The following is a 14012-nucleotide window of genomic DNA, read 5'->3' on the forward strand; positions in this document are numbered from 1 at the left end:
GTGCTAGAGGGAACTTAACTAGAGAAAGGGACTTTTTTCCTTGTTCCTGTTACCTGTGTTTTTCTTTTCTTGCTCTTGTTGCATGGTCCATCAGCAGTGCACATGGTTGAGGACGTCTGGTGATTGATTGCCTTAGCCATGTGCCCAAAATACAGAGGCTCTCCGTGATCTTGCAGCCTCAGTTTAGTCCTGGTAACTACTTTGCCATGGCCCTTCTGAAGTGGATGTCCTGCATCTCAGGCCTCATGCCTTCAGTTCCTTGACTACCTCTGTACATGCGACCACCATTCTTGGCTTGTCTTTACCTCAGGGAATTGTTTCTTGAAGTTCTCTTGACATGGATACTGTGCATTCCAGGCTTTGTGCCTACGGCAGCGTCCTAAGTACCTCTGCACACCTGCCTACCAGCCTCAGCTTGCCGGCACTCCAAAGCCTTGTTCCTACTTGCCTGGCAACATTGGACCAACTCTGGTGAAATTCTCTCTAGTGTGCTGCAACCATACCTTCTCCAATGAGAAACCCTGGCCTTGGAGAGGGGACCAAGGGAAAAAAAGAAGGGGAGAAAAAGGGGAGGGGGAAAAAAGGGAAAAATATTTTCCATCATAGTTAATTACATTCATTTAAAAAAATTAAAAAACTATTGACTTGTAATTGACATAAACTGTACATACTTAAAATGTAGAATCTTTCCTTCTCCTTGCCACCCCTTGTCAACATCTTTATAGTTACTCCGTCAGCGTTTACTAATTACTTCTGTCAAACGTTTAATTTACTTTATAGTTTGTCTCGTAATTGAACCCCTGCTGATAGAAAATTGATTCCTGGAGGGTTCCAGGAGCTAGACCTAAAAATCTGAAGTTTTGGTATTGGTTTGGTCATGTTTTTGGTTGTGAGCACAGTGCTGAGCTCCTTGGCAGTGGAAGTGGGGTGCTAGTAATCCATGGCATCGGAGTTAAGCTGTTACTGTGGTTCATAGTGATTTATTGTTAACTCCTATACATTCCTTGGAGCCCAAATGGCTGCTACTTTTGAACTTCATGGCAGTAATATCTGAAAGGACTATAGCGTGGGAGGGAACATTTTGAACGCTTTACAGAGAGGAAATGACAGAGAATTTAACTCTCGGCTTAAGATAGTCCTTGCTTCACACCTTTTTGATTGTACATTTTTCTTCACAAGAAATCATTTCATTTTTAAAAATATTTTATTTATTTATTTGACAGAGATCACAAGTAGGCAGAGAGGCAGGCAGAGAGAGAGGAAGAGAAGCAGGCGCCCTGCCGAGCAGAGAGCCCGATGTGGGGCTGGATCCCAGGACCCTGGGACCCATGACCTGAGCTGAAGGCAGAGGCTTTAACCCACTGAGCCACCCAGGTGCCCCGAAATAATTTCATTTTTAAATCATGAATAGACTTGTGAAGTGTAAGACCTTATTGCTTTCTTGTTATTTTTTTTTTAGTATAAAAGTAATGCACACTTAGAAAACTTGAACAAATGGAATGGATTTTCGTTAAGATTTCTATGTATTTTCTTTTAGGCTTTTGTTTGGTATACATTATATAAATAGACTTTTAGAAAAGTCTTGATTATTTTAGTTTTAAAACATGCAGATTTATAAATATAAAGAAAATAAAAACCATATAGAGTTCTACCACTCAGAGTTTATATGCATTAACGAATTGTTTTCTTTTATAATATTTACTCATTTTTAAAAAATGTACACATAAAATACTTTTAGGGTTAAGGTTTTAATTTTTTTTTTTAAACCATGATTAGGGGGTGGCCACATTCAGAGGATCTGTAGAAGACAATACTGAGAGGTCATGTGTGCATTCATTTTATGAATATTAAACACATAATACATGCCTTGTACTGTTTAAATACTTGTGATACATTTGTAAATTAAAATTCCTGTTTTGGAGGAATTTACAGTGTTACAGCAAAGATGGATATTAAACCATAAACATAACATTTAAGGAAACTGTAGTATGATAGAAAGTAACAAATATTACTGAGAAGTAAAAAAATAACAAACAAACCATAGAGGGGACTAAGAAGTAAGGCATGGTGGGTACAGAGGCAGGTTGCAGGCGTTTGCCGAGGAAGAGTGTGGTATACAGAAAAGAAGGGCAGGAATAGAGCTCTGGGGTGGTATTTTATTTTCATTTTATTTCTTTTAAATTGGTCTTACATCCAGCATGGAGCCCAAAGTGGGGCTTGAACTTGTGGCTCTGAGATCAAGACCTGAGCTGATACCAAGAGTTGGACACTCAACCGACTAAGCCATCCAGGTGCCCCAGGGAGATATTTTAAGGAAACAGTTATCAGGAGGAATGGTTTAACTTGATCTGGTGTCCCATGCTTCTCCACAATTAACATAGTAGGCCAGATTTCATGCTTACTGGGTCATTGGGCATGCTCAGCGTTTTGTTCAGAAATTCTACATAAATTAGGGAGGGTAAGGGGGTGAGATAATGGGTATGGAAATTGGTTCATTTACTCAGTCATTCTCTAGATATTGAGTCCCTAAAATAGGGACTCTGGAATGATAGCACAAATTGATACTTTCCTATACATTTTTATTTGTTTTTTGTTTTACTTGGTAAGGTTTTTCTGAGTTTTTTTTATGTTTGTTTTTTTTTAGATTTTATTTATTTATTTGACAGATCACAAGTAGGCAGAGAGGCAGGCAGAGAGAGAGAGAGAGAGAGAGAGAGAGAAGCAGGCTTCCCGCGGAGCAGGGAGCCCAACGCGGGGCTCGATCCCAGGACCCTGAGATCATGACCTGAGCCGAAGGCAGCAGCCCAAACCACTGAGCCACCCAGGTGCCCCTTTTCTGAGTTTTTGATGAGAAAACAGTCCTGTCAGATACTCAGCAGAGTACCTGGCTTAAAATTAAGTTCTCTACTGATCTGTTTGTAGTGATGGTGTGACTTTTGTGTGAAGCATCCTAAAAAAACATTTTGGTTCAGAAGATTGATACTTTGAAGTATATACTGAGCATGATATTTTTGATGACCTAGAAAACAACTTCTGCTGTGTTTTCTTAAATGGTTCCTAAGACTCTGATATCCATGAAAGCAATTTCATTGTCTAGTGTCTTTTTCTTGTTTGCTGGGTGGCTTATGGCTGGGTTGGCAACCTATGACAATGGGGACAACGGTGGTATTTGAGGGAATTATGAAGTGTATTTTTGTTAGTATTCCTATTTCTCTTTTTTTTCTACCTCTAATTCGCTCTCTCTACTCCATATCTCTTTGACTTGAAGTTTATGAATAATGACTTGGTATGCTACTTGCCAATATATGAGAACAGTGTTTTCCAAATTTGGCTTGATATAAGGATTCAATGGGGGATGTTGTTTAAAATTGTTATCACAGGGCCCAGTGATAAGTGCTATTCTGGATTAAAGCATATTTTCCAAACTTCCTTGATGATAAGCAGCTGGAGTACATGTTAATAATATGAGTAATCTACATTACCAGATACCATCTTCTGTCCATTGAAGAAGCTGTAACTGTGGTTGAATATGAGTCTGGATATTAACAGTTGCTTATTTGTTCAGAGGTTAAGCCTCTGCCTTTGGCTAGGGTTATGGTCTCAGGGTCCTGGGATCCAGCCCCAAATCGGGCTCTCTGCTTGGCAGGGAGCCTGCTTCCCTCTCTCTCTCTGCCTGCCTCTCTGCCTACTTGTGATCTCTGTCAAATAAGTAAATAAAATCTTAAAAAAAAAATGGCTAGAATTATAGAAACAGAGTACATTAGACGTTTATGTGTGGTTTTAAGGAATAATGATAATGCAAATTCCCATCTCACACTGCCCAGGTTGATAGAGGGAATATTGGTGGCATACTAGAAGCACCCTTTCCCTGATCACACTCCTCTTTCTTACCCTTGAGGTACGCATTGTCTTATTTTTATGATAACTTCCTCATTTTTCTTTGTTTTTACTTATTAAATGTGAATCTCTGCATAATCTCATCTCCATTGTCTTTTAAAGAACTTCATATGATTGGAATTATGTTAGCATCCCTTGTGGCTTCTTTGGCTCTGGGTTATTGTTGTGAAATTCATCTGTGTTATATAGCTGTTGTTCATTTTCACTGGTGTAGAGAATTATATGTACATACCACAATTTATTCTATTTTTAATGCCTAATGCTCAATAATGTTTCATATAAAAAAGGAGAACTCATTGTTTATTTCTGCATAAGACTAAGGGTATATGTTGTGGAAGGACAGGACATCAATTCTGTTACTTAACAGTAGAAATATCCTTGATTCTATTATAGTTGATATTTTGAGGTAGAGAGTAAAGTATTGTTTCTCTGGGGAAAAAAGCCAATGTGACTACATACTAAACATATGAGGCCCTGAGGTTGGAAAGAATTGATGTTTTGCTATTTACTAACCTTTTGAAATTAAGAATTTGTTCATTTTGTGTCATTTATTGGAAAAATCAAATTGTAAAGCATTGTCCTGGAACCTGAAAAAATTTTGCTTTGGTTGATGGTAATGGTTAAAAGTCTTAGATGAGGCTTGCTTTGAGTTTGGATGGCTTCACATTAGAGATACTAGATGAGCAACCTACGGTTTTCTTGCAAAGAACTATAAGGCATCTTATTTTTGCTTGAAAACTAATTAAGCCTTGTTTTTTCTTTCATAACACTTTTGTTCATGACAGCCTCTCAATCAGACAGCCTCTCAACCATTTTTTAAAAGCCATCCTTTATGGGAATTTAATTTATATTAGTAGTTCCCAGTTGTTAAAACTCTTGGAAGTCATGATGCTTTTAAGGGAACACTTTGAAGTTATTGATGTTCTCAATTCATACAACAAGCGATTATTGTATTTTAGAGGAAACATTATAGTACCATATATATATACAATATATGTACATGACCATTAACACATTTGTTAAAAAAAATCTATTTTATGAAATGTGATTTGGCTATTACATATTTTACACTAGAGTAGTTAACTAGCTGTTCACTTATTTTTTTTTGTTGGCACTTGCTATAGTGTATGTTCTTTTGATGCGTTTTATAATATAAAATACATTTATGAAGAAAAGCATATTGAAATTACTATCCATTAAATCTTTTGGCAAATTAGGAAAGGTTACCATTATTTTAGCAACAGAGTATTTTGGTCCATTTTTGGAGTGCTGGTCATGCTCAGGGAAGTAACTTGAAAACATTAGAGTATGAGCTTATTCAGAGGTTTTCCTATGGAGATGATTAGCTGTTTGATTAGTATTATTTGGCATTGAACTAGTTGAATGTGAGTCATCTTCAGAATAAAAAGTTGTTTGGGAAGGGAATTTCTTGTAAGTTATTGCCCTTAGCCACTTATTAAATGCATTTCCATTTGTAAAATGAAGGTTTAATTTTGTAATTTTGTGTAGATGAATTGTATAGTACTGTCACAGATTTAAATGTGAGGTTAAGATTTACTGTGATGCTTGGGGACATTTTTAATTTTTAAATTTTAAATTTTGCAAATACCAGACGAGTATTAGAGGAGTAACTGGCATCTTTGCTCTGTTCGGCCATACAGATGATAATCATCATCATCATCATCATCATACAGATGATAATAATAACAGATAATAATAACAACAACAACAGATAATAACAACAAGAACACGTGCCAGCCAGGGTGCTCAGGTTTTGTAAAACAAGGCTAAGAGAAAAGTAACAATCAAGGGTTGATTCTCTGAAAACATCAACAAAATTAATAAACCTTTAGCTAGATTTAAGGAATAAAGGAAGGCTCAACTAAAATCAGACATGAAAGCTGAAACATTATTACCAATTTTACAGAAATGAAAAGGATTATGAAAGAATACTATGAACAACTGTAAAGCAGTAAAATTGGATAACTTAGTTGACATGGAACACACTACATATCAAGACCGAGTCATAAATAGAAAATCTGAATATATTATACGACTAGTAAGGAGATCAAATCAATATTAATAACCTCCCAAGCAAGAAAAGCTCAGGACCAGATGGCTTCACTGGTGAAGTCTACCAAATATTTAAAAAAAAAAAATTATACCAATCCTTCTTAAACTCTTCCAGAAAGTTGAAGAGGAGATACTCCCTAGCTCATTATATAAGACTAGCATTATTCTGAATCCAAAGCCAGACAAAGGTACTGCAAGAAAACTACAGACCAGTATTTCTTATGAATATTGATGCAAAAATCCTTGATTCTAGCAAACCAAATTAAATAGCGCCATGACAAGTCATGTGCTTGTTGACATGACCTGTCAAGCAGTAGGCATAATTAGATATGATCAGAGATTGTGGTGATGGCTCTACCTCTAAGGAATTTGCTTGGTAGTTCCCAAGAATTTCCAGCATATTCTCTACTATATACTTCCTTTGAAGAAATGCAGCCTTATTCTGATTATAAGAATACTTACAATGAATATGGAGTCATGTTCTATTTTTGATAATTATCGAGAAAGAGAGAGAAGAAAGAGAGCGGGGAAAGCTAGGGAAAGGGCGAGAGAGGGTGGGATGGGAGAAAAGAGGTAGGTATTTGTAACTAGCAAGATTTTGTTACCAAAAAACCCAAGTTCAGCTGCTTGTTGCTTGAAAAACCAATACTTAAGAGACAAGTTTTGATTGGAAAGGAGTATGATTGTGATGAACACTGGGTGTTGTGTGTTAAGTGATGAATCACTTCTGTACCTAAAACTTACATTGCATTGTATGTTAACTAGCTGGAATTTAAGTTTTTTGAAATATTTATTTCAGAGAGAAAGAGCGAGTGAGTGAGCTTATGAAAGCTGGGGTGGGGAGGGTGGGAGAGGGATAAGCAGACTTCGTGTTGAGCATGGAGGCCTGATGTGGGCCTCTATCTTAGGACCTTAAGGTCATGATTTGAGCTGAAATCAGGAGTGTCTACTTAAGTGTCTACTTAACCAACAGAGCCACTCAGGCACTCCACTAGCTGGAATTTAAATTAAAAGCTTGGAAAAAGGGGTGCCTGGGTGGCTCTTTGGTTAAGAGTCTGCCTTCGGCTCCAGTCATGAACCCAGGGTCCTGGGATCCAGCTCCACGTCTGGCTCCCCACTGAGCGGGGAGTCTGCTTCTCCCTTTCCCTCTACCCTTCTCTACCATTCATGCTCTCTTACTCTCTCTCAAATAACTAAATAAAATCTTAAAAAAAAAAAAAAAAGCTTGGGGATGGGGGAGAAAAAGAATGAGCTTTGTTCAGGACACCCACCACTTGGGGAGTGTGTCCACAGCCTTGGGAAGGCTGACTCTTGTCCAAAAACCAACTCTGAGGTTTCTGCCTGGCCCAAAGATTTTTAAAGGAACTTTAGGGCAATTAATCAGTAAAAGGGGAGTACAGTGGACTATAACACTTCTTGATTGTGTGCAGCTACAGACATTATGGTACCTGGAGGTTATATACTGGTGCCTGGGTTGGGGGTGGCGTAGTGGGGGCAGGTTCTATAAAAGGGTTTAGTTCCCTATGCATGATCTGTAGATATACCAAGAAAGGTTTAATCACCCAGGCTAAAGGTGCTTCCTAAAACTTAGACTACTTGGTTGGCCAGAGGGGCCAAGGTGGTGGTTTCAATTTTATTAGAAGGCTTTTCTGTATGCTCTTTCTAAACATAGTTCTAAAGAAATGTCCTCATTAAAATTGTGTTCTATTTGGGGGTAATAAATTCACAACAAACAATGATTTATTGAATTCTGTTATAGAGGCTGTAGTAGTTAATTCAAAAACCAGAGGCTGATGAGAATTTTAATGGGAAAGAAAGGTATAATACCCACTCTGTGTGAACAGTGAGAGGTTCTGGTTGACCTTAACATTTTCAGTAAATGATTGGGCATAACCTGACACCAGGTCCCACTAGCTTTGTAGAAGAATACAGACTGGGGACGTAGCATATCAACATATATCTTCACTGAGAACCTTACATTCATCCAGGTGCAGCTTTTATACTCAACTAAGTATACAGGATGGTGACATACAAGCATGTGTGGGTATATATCAAAGCGGCACAGGAAAGTCTCCTGGAGGAAAGGAACCATTTTTTTGGTAATAGTCCATGAATAGCTTCCAGATTTCGGTAAGGGTCACACTTATTTCAAGAATGTTTCAGGGAATGTTTTTGTTTTGGTGACAAACTTTTATAATTAACTTATAGTTTTTCCACTTGTCATACTTTTCATAAATTAGGAAGTCCTTTTTATAATAAATGTTGCTTAATAATACAATTTGACAGTTTATATCTTAACCCAGTAATTTAAGTGCTACGAGAAAGCATTGAAGAATTTAAGCTTATTAACCTTTCTCTCTGGAAGACTTCTTGGAGATTTGTGTGATTTTGTTTGTGTGTGTGTGATTTTTTTTTTTTTTGAGAATATGTGTTAATAACCATGGATTTTTTTTTTTACAGAAATGGTGCATATTTACAAGTAAAATTTTGCACAAGATAGCATAGAAGTCTTAGTTTTCTCCTAAGTTTTCCTTGAAGATAGTGGGGGTGTATTTTAAATTTCTGGATAACATCAATGAAGATAGCTGGTGATAGCAGGGTGCATTCTTAGAAGTTGTGAGTTGATCAGATCAAGGATACCTGTTGGACTACTCAGGAATAAAATTGTTTAGGTTGGACAGACTCTGAAGATTTTAGATTTTTTGCTGCTACTTGGTCTTCCTGCCTTCCCCCCACATTGATGTCAAAATTCTTTTCTTTCTTGACTTCTGTGAAATTAATCTTTCTCTGGGCCCTTAAATTTAGATATTCTTCACTTTTCTTTAACCCTCTTCTCTTTTTAATTTTTGGTTTTACATTAAGATCACTTTAGTTATCTATCACCCATTTGCTGATGATTCCTAAATCTCTTTATGGTTTGGTTAGAACTCCTGACTTCTGTTTATCACTATCTGTTTACATGTCCACCAGAGTATTTCACAAACATTAAGTGAAAAAAATTCCCAAATTGTACTCACCTCCACTAACTGTAGTTCTCCTTTACTATTTCCTCTTTTGTCTTTTGGCAACACCACCCAAATTGTCTTCTTCCTATATTCCACAGCTGTTAAGTCCTTATATGTACTTTCCTATTTATTCCAGAGTTGTCTTTTTAAATCCTAAATAATCTGCTTTCACAGATGAAGTAATTATTTTGTCTCAAAATCATACTGTTAGTATGTGTTAGTACTAATAACATAAACCTGGGTCTGTCAAATACTGGATCTCCTATTTCTTGCCACAGTTATAATACTGCTACTCACTTCTATGAACTTAAAAAAACTAGGGGTGTGTCTATAAGGTTTAATTACAAGAGTATTGCAGAGTTTATAATGGTAAAAAAGAATTTCCAACAATAGAAATTCCATTAAATCAATTATAGCACATTCACATTCACATGGAATGACATGTTATCATTATATAAACCAGTAGTTTTCATTTTGTATAAACAGTCATATGTGGAAATCCAATGTATGAAATACATTTAAAAAAATGTTTGTTTAGAAGGCATAGAAGCTCCAGAGGGCCTCCTGGACTGCTCTCTGCAGTGGTTCTCCAGGAGATGTTATGGTACAGGGTTTGAAATTTTTAATTTTTTCAAGTATAGTTTAATGAAGGAAGAAAATATTCACAATAAATGAACTGAAAAGAATACATTTAACAAAACAAGGGGCGCTGGGTCGCTCAGTGGGGTAAGCCTCTGCCTTCGGCTCAGGTCATGATCCCAGCTCCTGGGATCTAGCCCTGCATCAGGCTCTCTGTTCAGCAGGGAGCCTACTTTCCCCGCTCTCTCCGCCTGCCTCTCTGCCTACTTGTGATCTCTGACAAATAAACAAAAATAAACTTAAAAAAATATATATTTAACAAAACAACATGTACATTTCATATATCCCCAATTTTGCCAAATATATATTTTAATGTACATGTAACTAAAAGAATGAAAGTTTTATACATCAAAATATAGACACTAGTTATTCCTTAATTTGGTGATAGAGTGATTTAATTTTTTTGTACATTTTCTACGATGAACAAGAACAGTTTTGTAAATAGACTATAAAAACTCCAGAATGTGTTTTTTTTTAAAAAGGCAATAAAAGCAAAAATAAGTATAACCAATCTCACTGCATATTTTTAAATATACACCTATGCAAACCCTCTCTTCCAGCCCTCTCCTCCCTTTCATATTCAGAGTAAAAGAAGAAAACAATCTAGTGACTGTTGTGCTATGAGCATTGGTTTGATGCCCTTGAGTACCTCTTTAAGCATAGGATCATTACCTTTTGAACATCAACCTTGATTATTGATGTTATTGTTCATTGGCATTTAGAGTGTGGCTTTTGGAAGCTGCTGGGGTTTGAAACCCAGCTGTACCATTATTCCTTGTTTGACCTTGAGTAAGTTACCTACCAATGCCCAAGTTTTCCCCATCTATGAAAAGGGAGATGTTAGGTTTAGATGAGTTTAACTTGATAATGTGCTTAGAGAGATGCCTGACACTTAGTCATCAGTAATAGTTGTTGTAGTACCTTTAGAGTTATTTTTCCTCTAAACTCTTTTTCCCTCTCCTTATTCCCAAAGTTGACTGGGAATTCCAGAACTTTACAAAGAAAATCATAGTTCTTACGCAGATTAACTTTCTCAAACAGGTTGGTAGTCAACATTCTGCACATTTATTCTTTCTAACAAGGTTTAGTAGTAACCATACCTTATTTTATGGGGATTTGCACATTTTTTATGGTATGATTTCTGGCCAGAAATTATCTAGGGTTGTTGTGTTGGGGGTCTCTAAGACTACTGCAAGTTTAGTGATTTACTAGAAGCACTTACAGGACTTAGCATCTGGTTGTACTCATAACGATTTATTACAGTGAAAGAATACAAAGCAAAATCAGCAAAGGGATAAAGTCCAGAGGAGACTGGAAGTAAGCTTTTAAGAGTCCTCTCTCAATGGAGTCATATAAGATATGCTAAATTCCTCAGTACTAAGTTATGACAACATATGTGAAATGTCTACCAGGGAAGCTCAGTGCCCAGAGTTTCTACTGGGGACTGTTCTGTAGGCACCCTCTGCCTAGCATGTTCAAAATTTCAGATTCCCATAAAGAAAATGTGTTTGCTACATAACCACTGCAGAGTTCAGACATAAGGAGCCGTTCTTATCGGGGCTGATGAGAACCCTCCTGAAATCTAGTTCTCAGATGCCCATGAAGGGCCAACCCTGCAAGCAGGTTTTTCTAAGGATAGCAGCCTCAGGCCTGCTATGTTAATTCTTCTCTGCACAGAGGTATATTTATATATTTTACCTAAGAAACTAATATCAACAAATCTCTATTTAAAAAAAATTTATAGACTTAATTCACACACCATAGGAATTACCCATTTAAAGTGATCAGCATAATGATTTTTAAACAATTTTTTCAGAGAGCGAGCACAAGCAAGGGAGAGCAGCAGGCTGAGAGGGACAGAAGATGTGGGGCTTAATCCCAGCCCCCTGGGGTCATGACCTGAGCCAGAGGCAGGCTTTAAACCGACGGAGCCACCCAGGTGTCCCAGCACAGTGATTTTTCATATATTTATGGAGTTGTGCAACCATCAGCACAATCTAAATTTGCATGACCCCCAAAAGAAACCCCATAACCATGGGCAGTCATTCCCCATTCCTAGCTGCCTATCACCCCTCCCTTGACTCCTACCTGCAGCCCCCAGGCAACCACTAATGTACTTTCTGTCTCTGTGGAATAGAGCTATACATTGGACATATTTTCAGCTTTATTTCTTCTTTGATCTTTAATGGCTTTGTAAGAAGGTAGTTCAAGAATTATTCAGAAGTATTTCTCTTTCAATGTGTGTCAAAGACTCACAGTTTGAGTCTGCATGGTATCCTCCAAATACAGAGCCATATCAATAGTAATCATTATCAAAATTGGTATTACTTGAGTTGGTGGCATTTAATGAAATAATTCATTATAAATGTTCTTGTCTTTGCAAACTTTGATCTGATCTTTTTTTTTTTTTTAAAGATCTTATTTATTTACTTGACACACAGAGAGATATCACAAGTAGGCAGAGAGGCAGGCAGAGAGAGAGAGGGAAGCAGGCTCCCTGCTGAGAAGAGAGCCCAAATGTGGGGCTTGATCCCAAGACCCAGAGATCATGACCTGAGCTGAAGGCAGCGGCTTAACCCACTGAGCCACCCAGGCGCCCTGTTCTGATCTTTAAAAAAATATGTTATACCAATAGTTGAGGGCCTACCAAGAGAATTTTAATACTTATTACTTGGTTATTGTTTAGTCCTTAATGGGATCTTTTTGCTGCAGGATAAGGACTCATGTAGAAAATTGGATGAGGTTGGAAAATGTAACTGCACTATTGTCATTAGGATGTAGAGAGGGAAAAAAGTATATATTAAGAGGGAAAGGGCAACACATATTACTTTATAATACATGGCTATTTTTTTTTTTACATTCTCTGAAGTGGGTACAATATGCAAGAATAAATAAATTTACATGAGAAGTTAAGTTATATTCAAAGAAGTATAAAAATCCCTTAAAATTGTAAAAATTGTGAAGTGTTTTTAAGTCCTTATTTAGATTGAAATCTAGTTCCCTTCATAACAGAGTTAGTAGACAAGCTGTACTACACTCTGAGCACTGTGGGAGGACATTTGTTCTGTGGTTAGAACACAGAACTTAGTCACCATGAGTTATGTAGTTGTTGACTAACTTTGGGTGTTTACCTAAATGTCCACATCTGTGTAAATTTGAAATAGGCCCAATTTTCATTTTAACCCATGTTTATAGTTAAGATATTTTTGGACATTAGGAATTAATATGTGAAATGACTTGTTTTCAAGGACAAAGTACCAGAGCTCATTGTTACTTACTTCTCTTCCAGGTGATTTTACAGCGAGATGTTGCTCTCCATAGGGATGCTCATGCTGTCAGCCACGCAAGTCTATACCATCTTGACTGTCCAGCTCTTTGCATTCTTAAACCTACTACCTGTAGAAGCAGACATTTTAGCAGTAAGTACAGTAAAATTTATTCATGTCTAAAAAACATCCTTCAGAGAAAAGCTTTTAAAAAATCCTAAATGATATTTACCCATGAACATACAGGCCTGTACACATAGTTGTTACTTGAAAGTTTAGGACCTTACCCATCTTCGTATTGCTTAATATCTAATGTGAGATCTCACAAACAATAGGAACCTGATAAATGTTGCTCCTGTACACTCTCAGGAGTGCTCAAGCACACATGTGTCTACGTGCTGTGTGTTTGTGTAGAATCTTACTGTTTTTGTCCTTGGTAATTAGCATATCTCTAATGACCTTGATAATGATATTTTTAAAAAATTATATAAGATGCTTATAGAAAATTTCAAGCTTGGATTAACATTAATGAGAATGGAAGCACAACAATCTTTTGAGAAAAATTTTTACAGGGGTGCCTGGGTGGCTCAGTAGGTTAAAGCCTCTTCCTTCAGCTCAGGTCATGATCCCAGGGTCCTGGGATTGAGCCCCACATCCGGCTGTCTGCTCAGCAGGGAGCCTGCTTTCTCCTCTCTCTCTGCCTGCCTCTCTGCCTACTTGTGATCTCTGTCAAGTGAATAAAATCTTAAAAAAAAGTTTTTATAGAAGATTATTCCTCGGGGCACCTGGGTGGCTCAGTGGGTTAAAGTCTCTGCTTTCAGCTCAGGTCATGATCCCGGGGTCCTGGGATTGAGCCCCGAATCCCTGCTCAGCCGGGAGCCTGCTTCCTCCTCTCTCTCTGCCTGCCTCTCTGCCTACTTGTGACCTCTCCCTCTCTCTCTCTCTCTGTCAAAAAAATAAATATCTTAAAAAAAAAAAAAAAGATTTTTCCTCAAAACTTTAGTGGTTCTTTCTAGATTGTCTTACTGTCCTCTACCCTGGGAAGTTTATATTTTCTGTGAAGCCAGAAAAGGAAGAATTGTGTGTGTGTGTGTGTGTGTGTGTGTGTGTATGTGTGTGTATGTATATCTGT

General features: G+C 37.3%; 1 protein-coding gene across 4 annotated transcripts in view; it reads left to right on the forward strand.

Annotated features, from left to right (window-relative positions):
• The window catches only part of RNF13 (ring finger protein 13), a 157948-nt gene that overhangs the window by 13499 nt on the left and 130437 nt on the right, over nt 1-14012 (forward strand). For all 4 annotated transcript variants that reach the window (XM_004755530.3, XM_004755528.2, XM_004755527.2 and 1 more), the window contains one exon: nt 12904-13033. In XM_004755530.3, coding sequence (XP_004755587.1) covers nt 12920-13033 — 114 coding nt within the window. In that variant the 5' untranslated portion in view covers nt 12904-12919. The remainder of the gene's footprint in view (nt 1-12903; nt 13034-14012) is intronic.

This window comes from Mustela putorius, unplaced genomic scaffold (assembly GCF_011764305.1).
Source record: "Mustela putorius furo isolate JIRA1106 unplaced genomic scaffold, ASM1176430v1.1 tig00003834_pilon_pilon_pilon, whole genome shotgun sequence".
Lineage (NCBI taxonomy): Eukaryota > Metazoa > Chordata > Mammalia > Carnivora > Mustelidae > Mustela > Mustela putorius.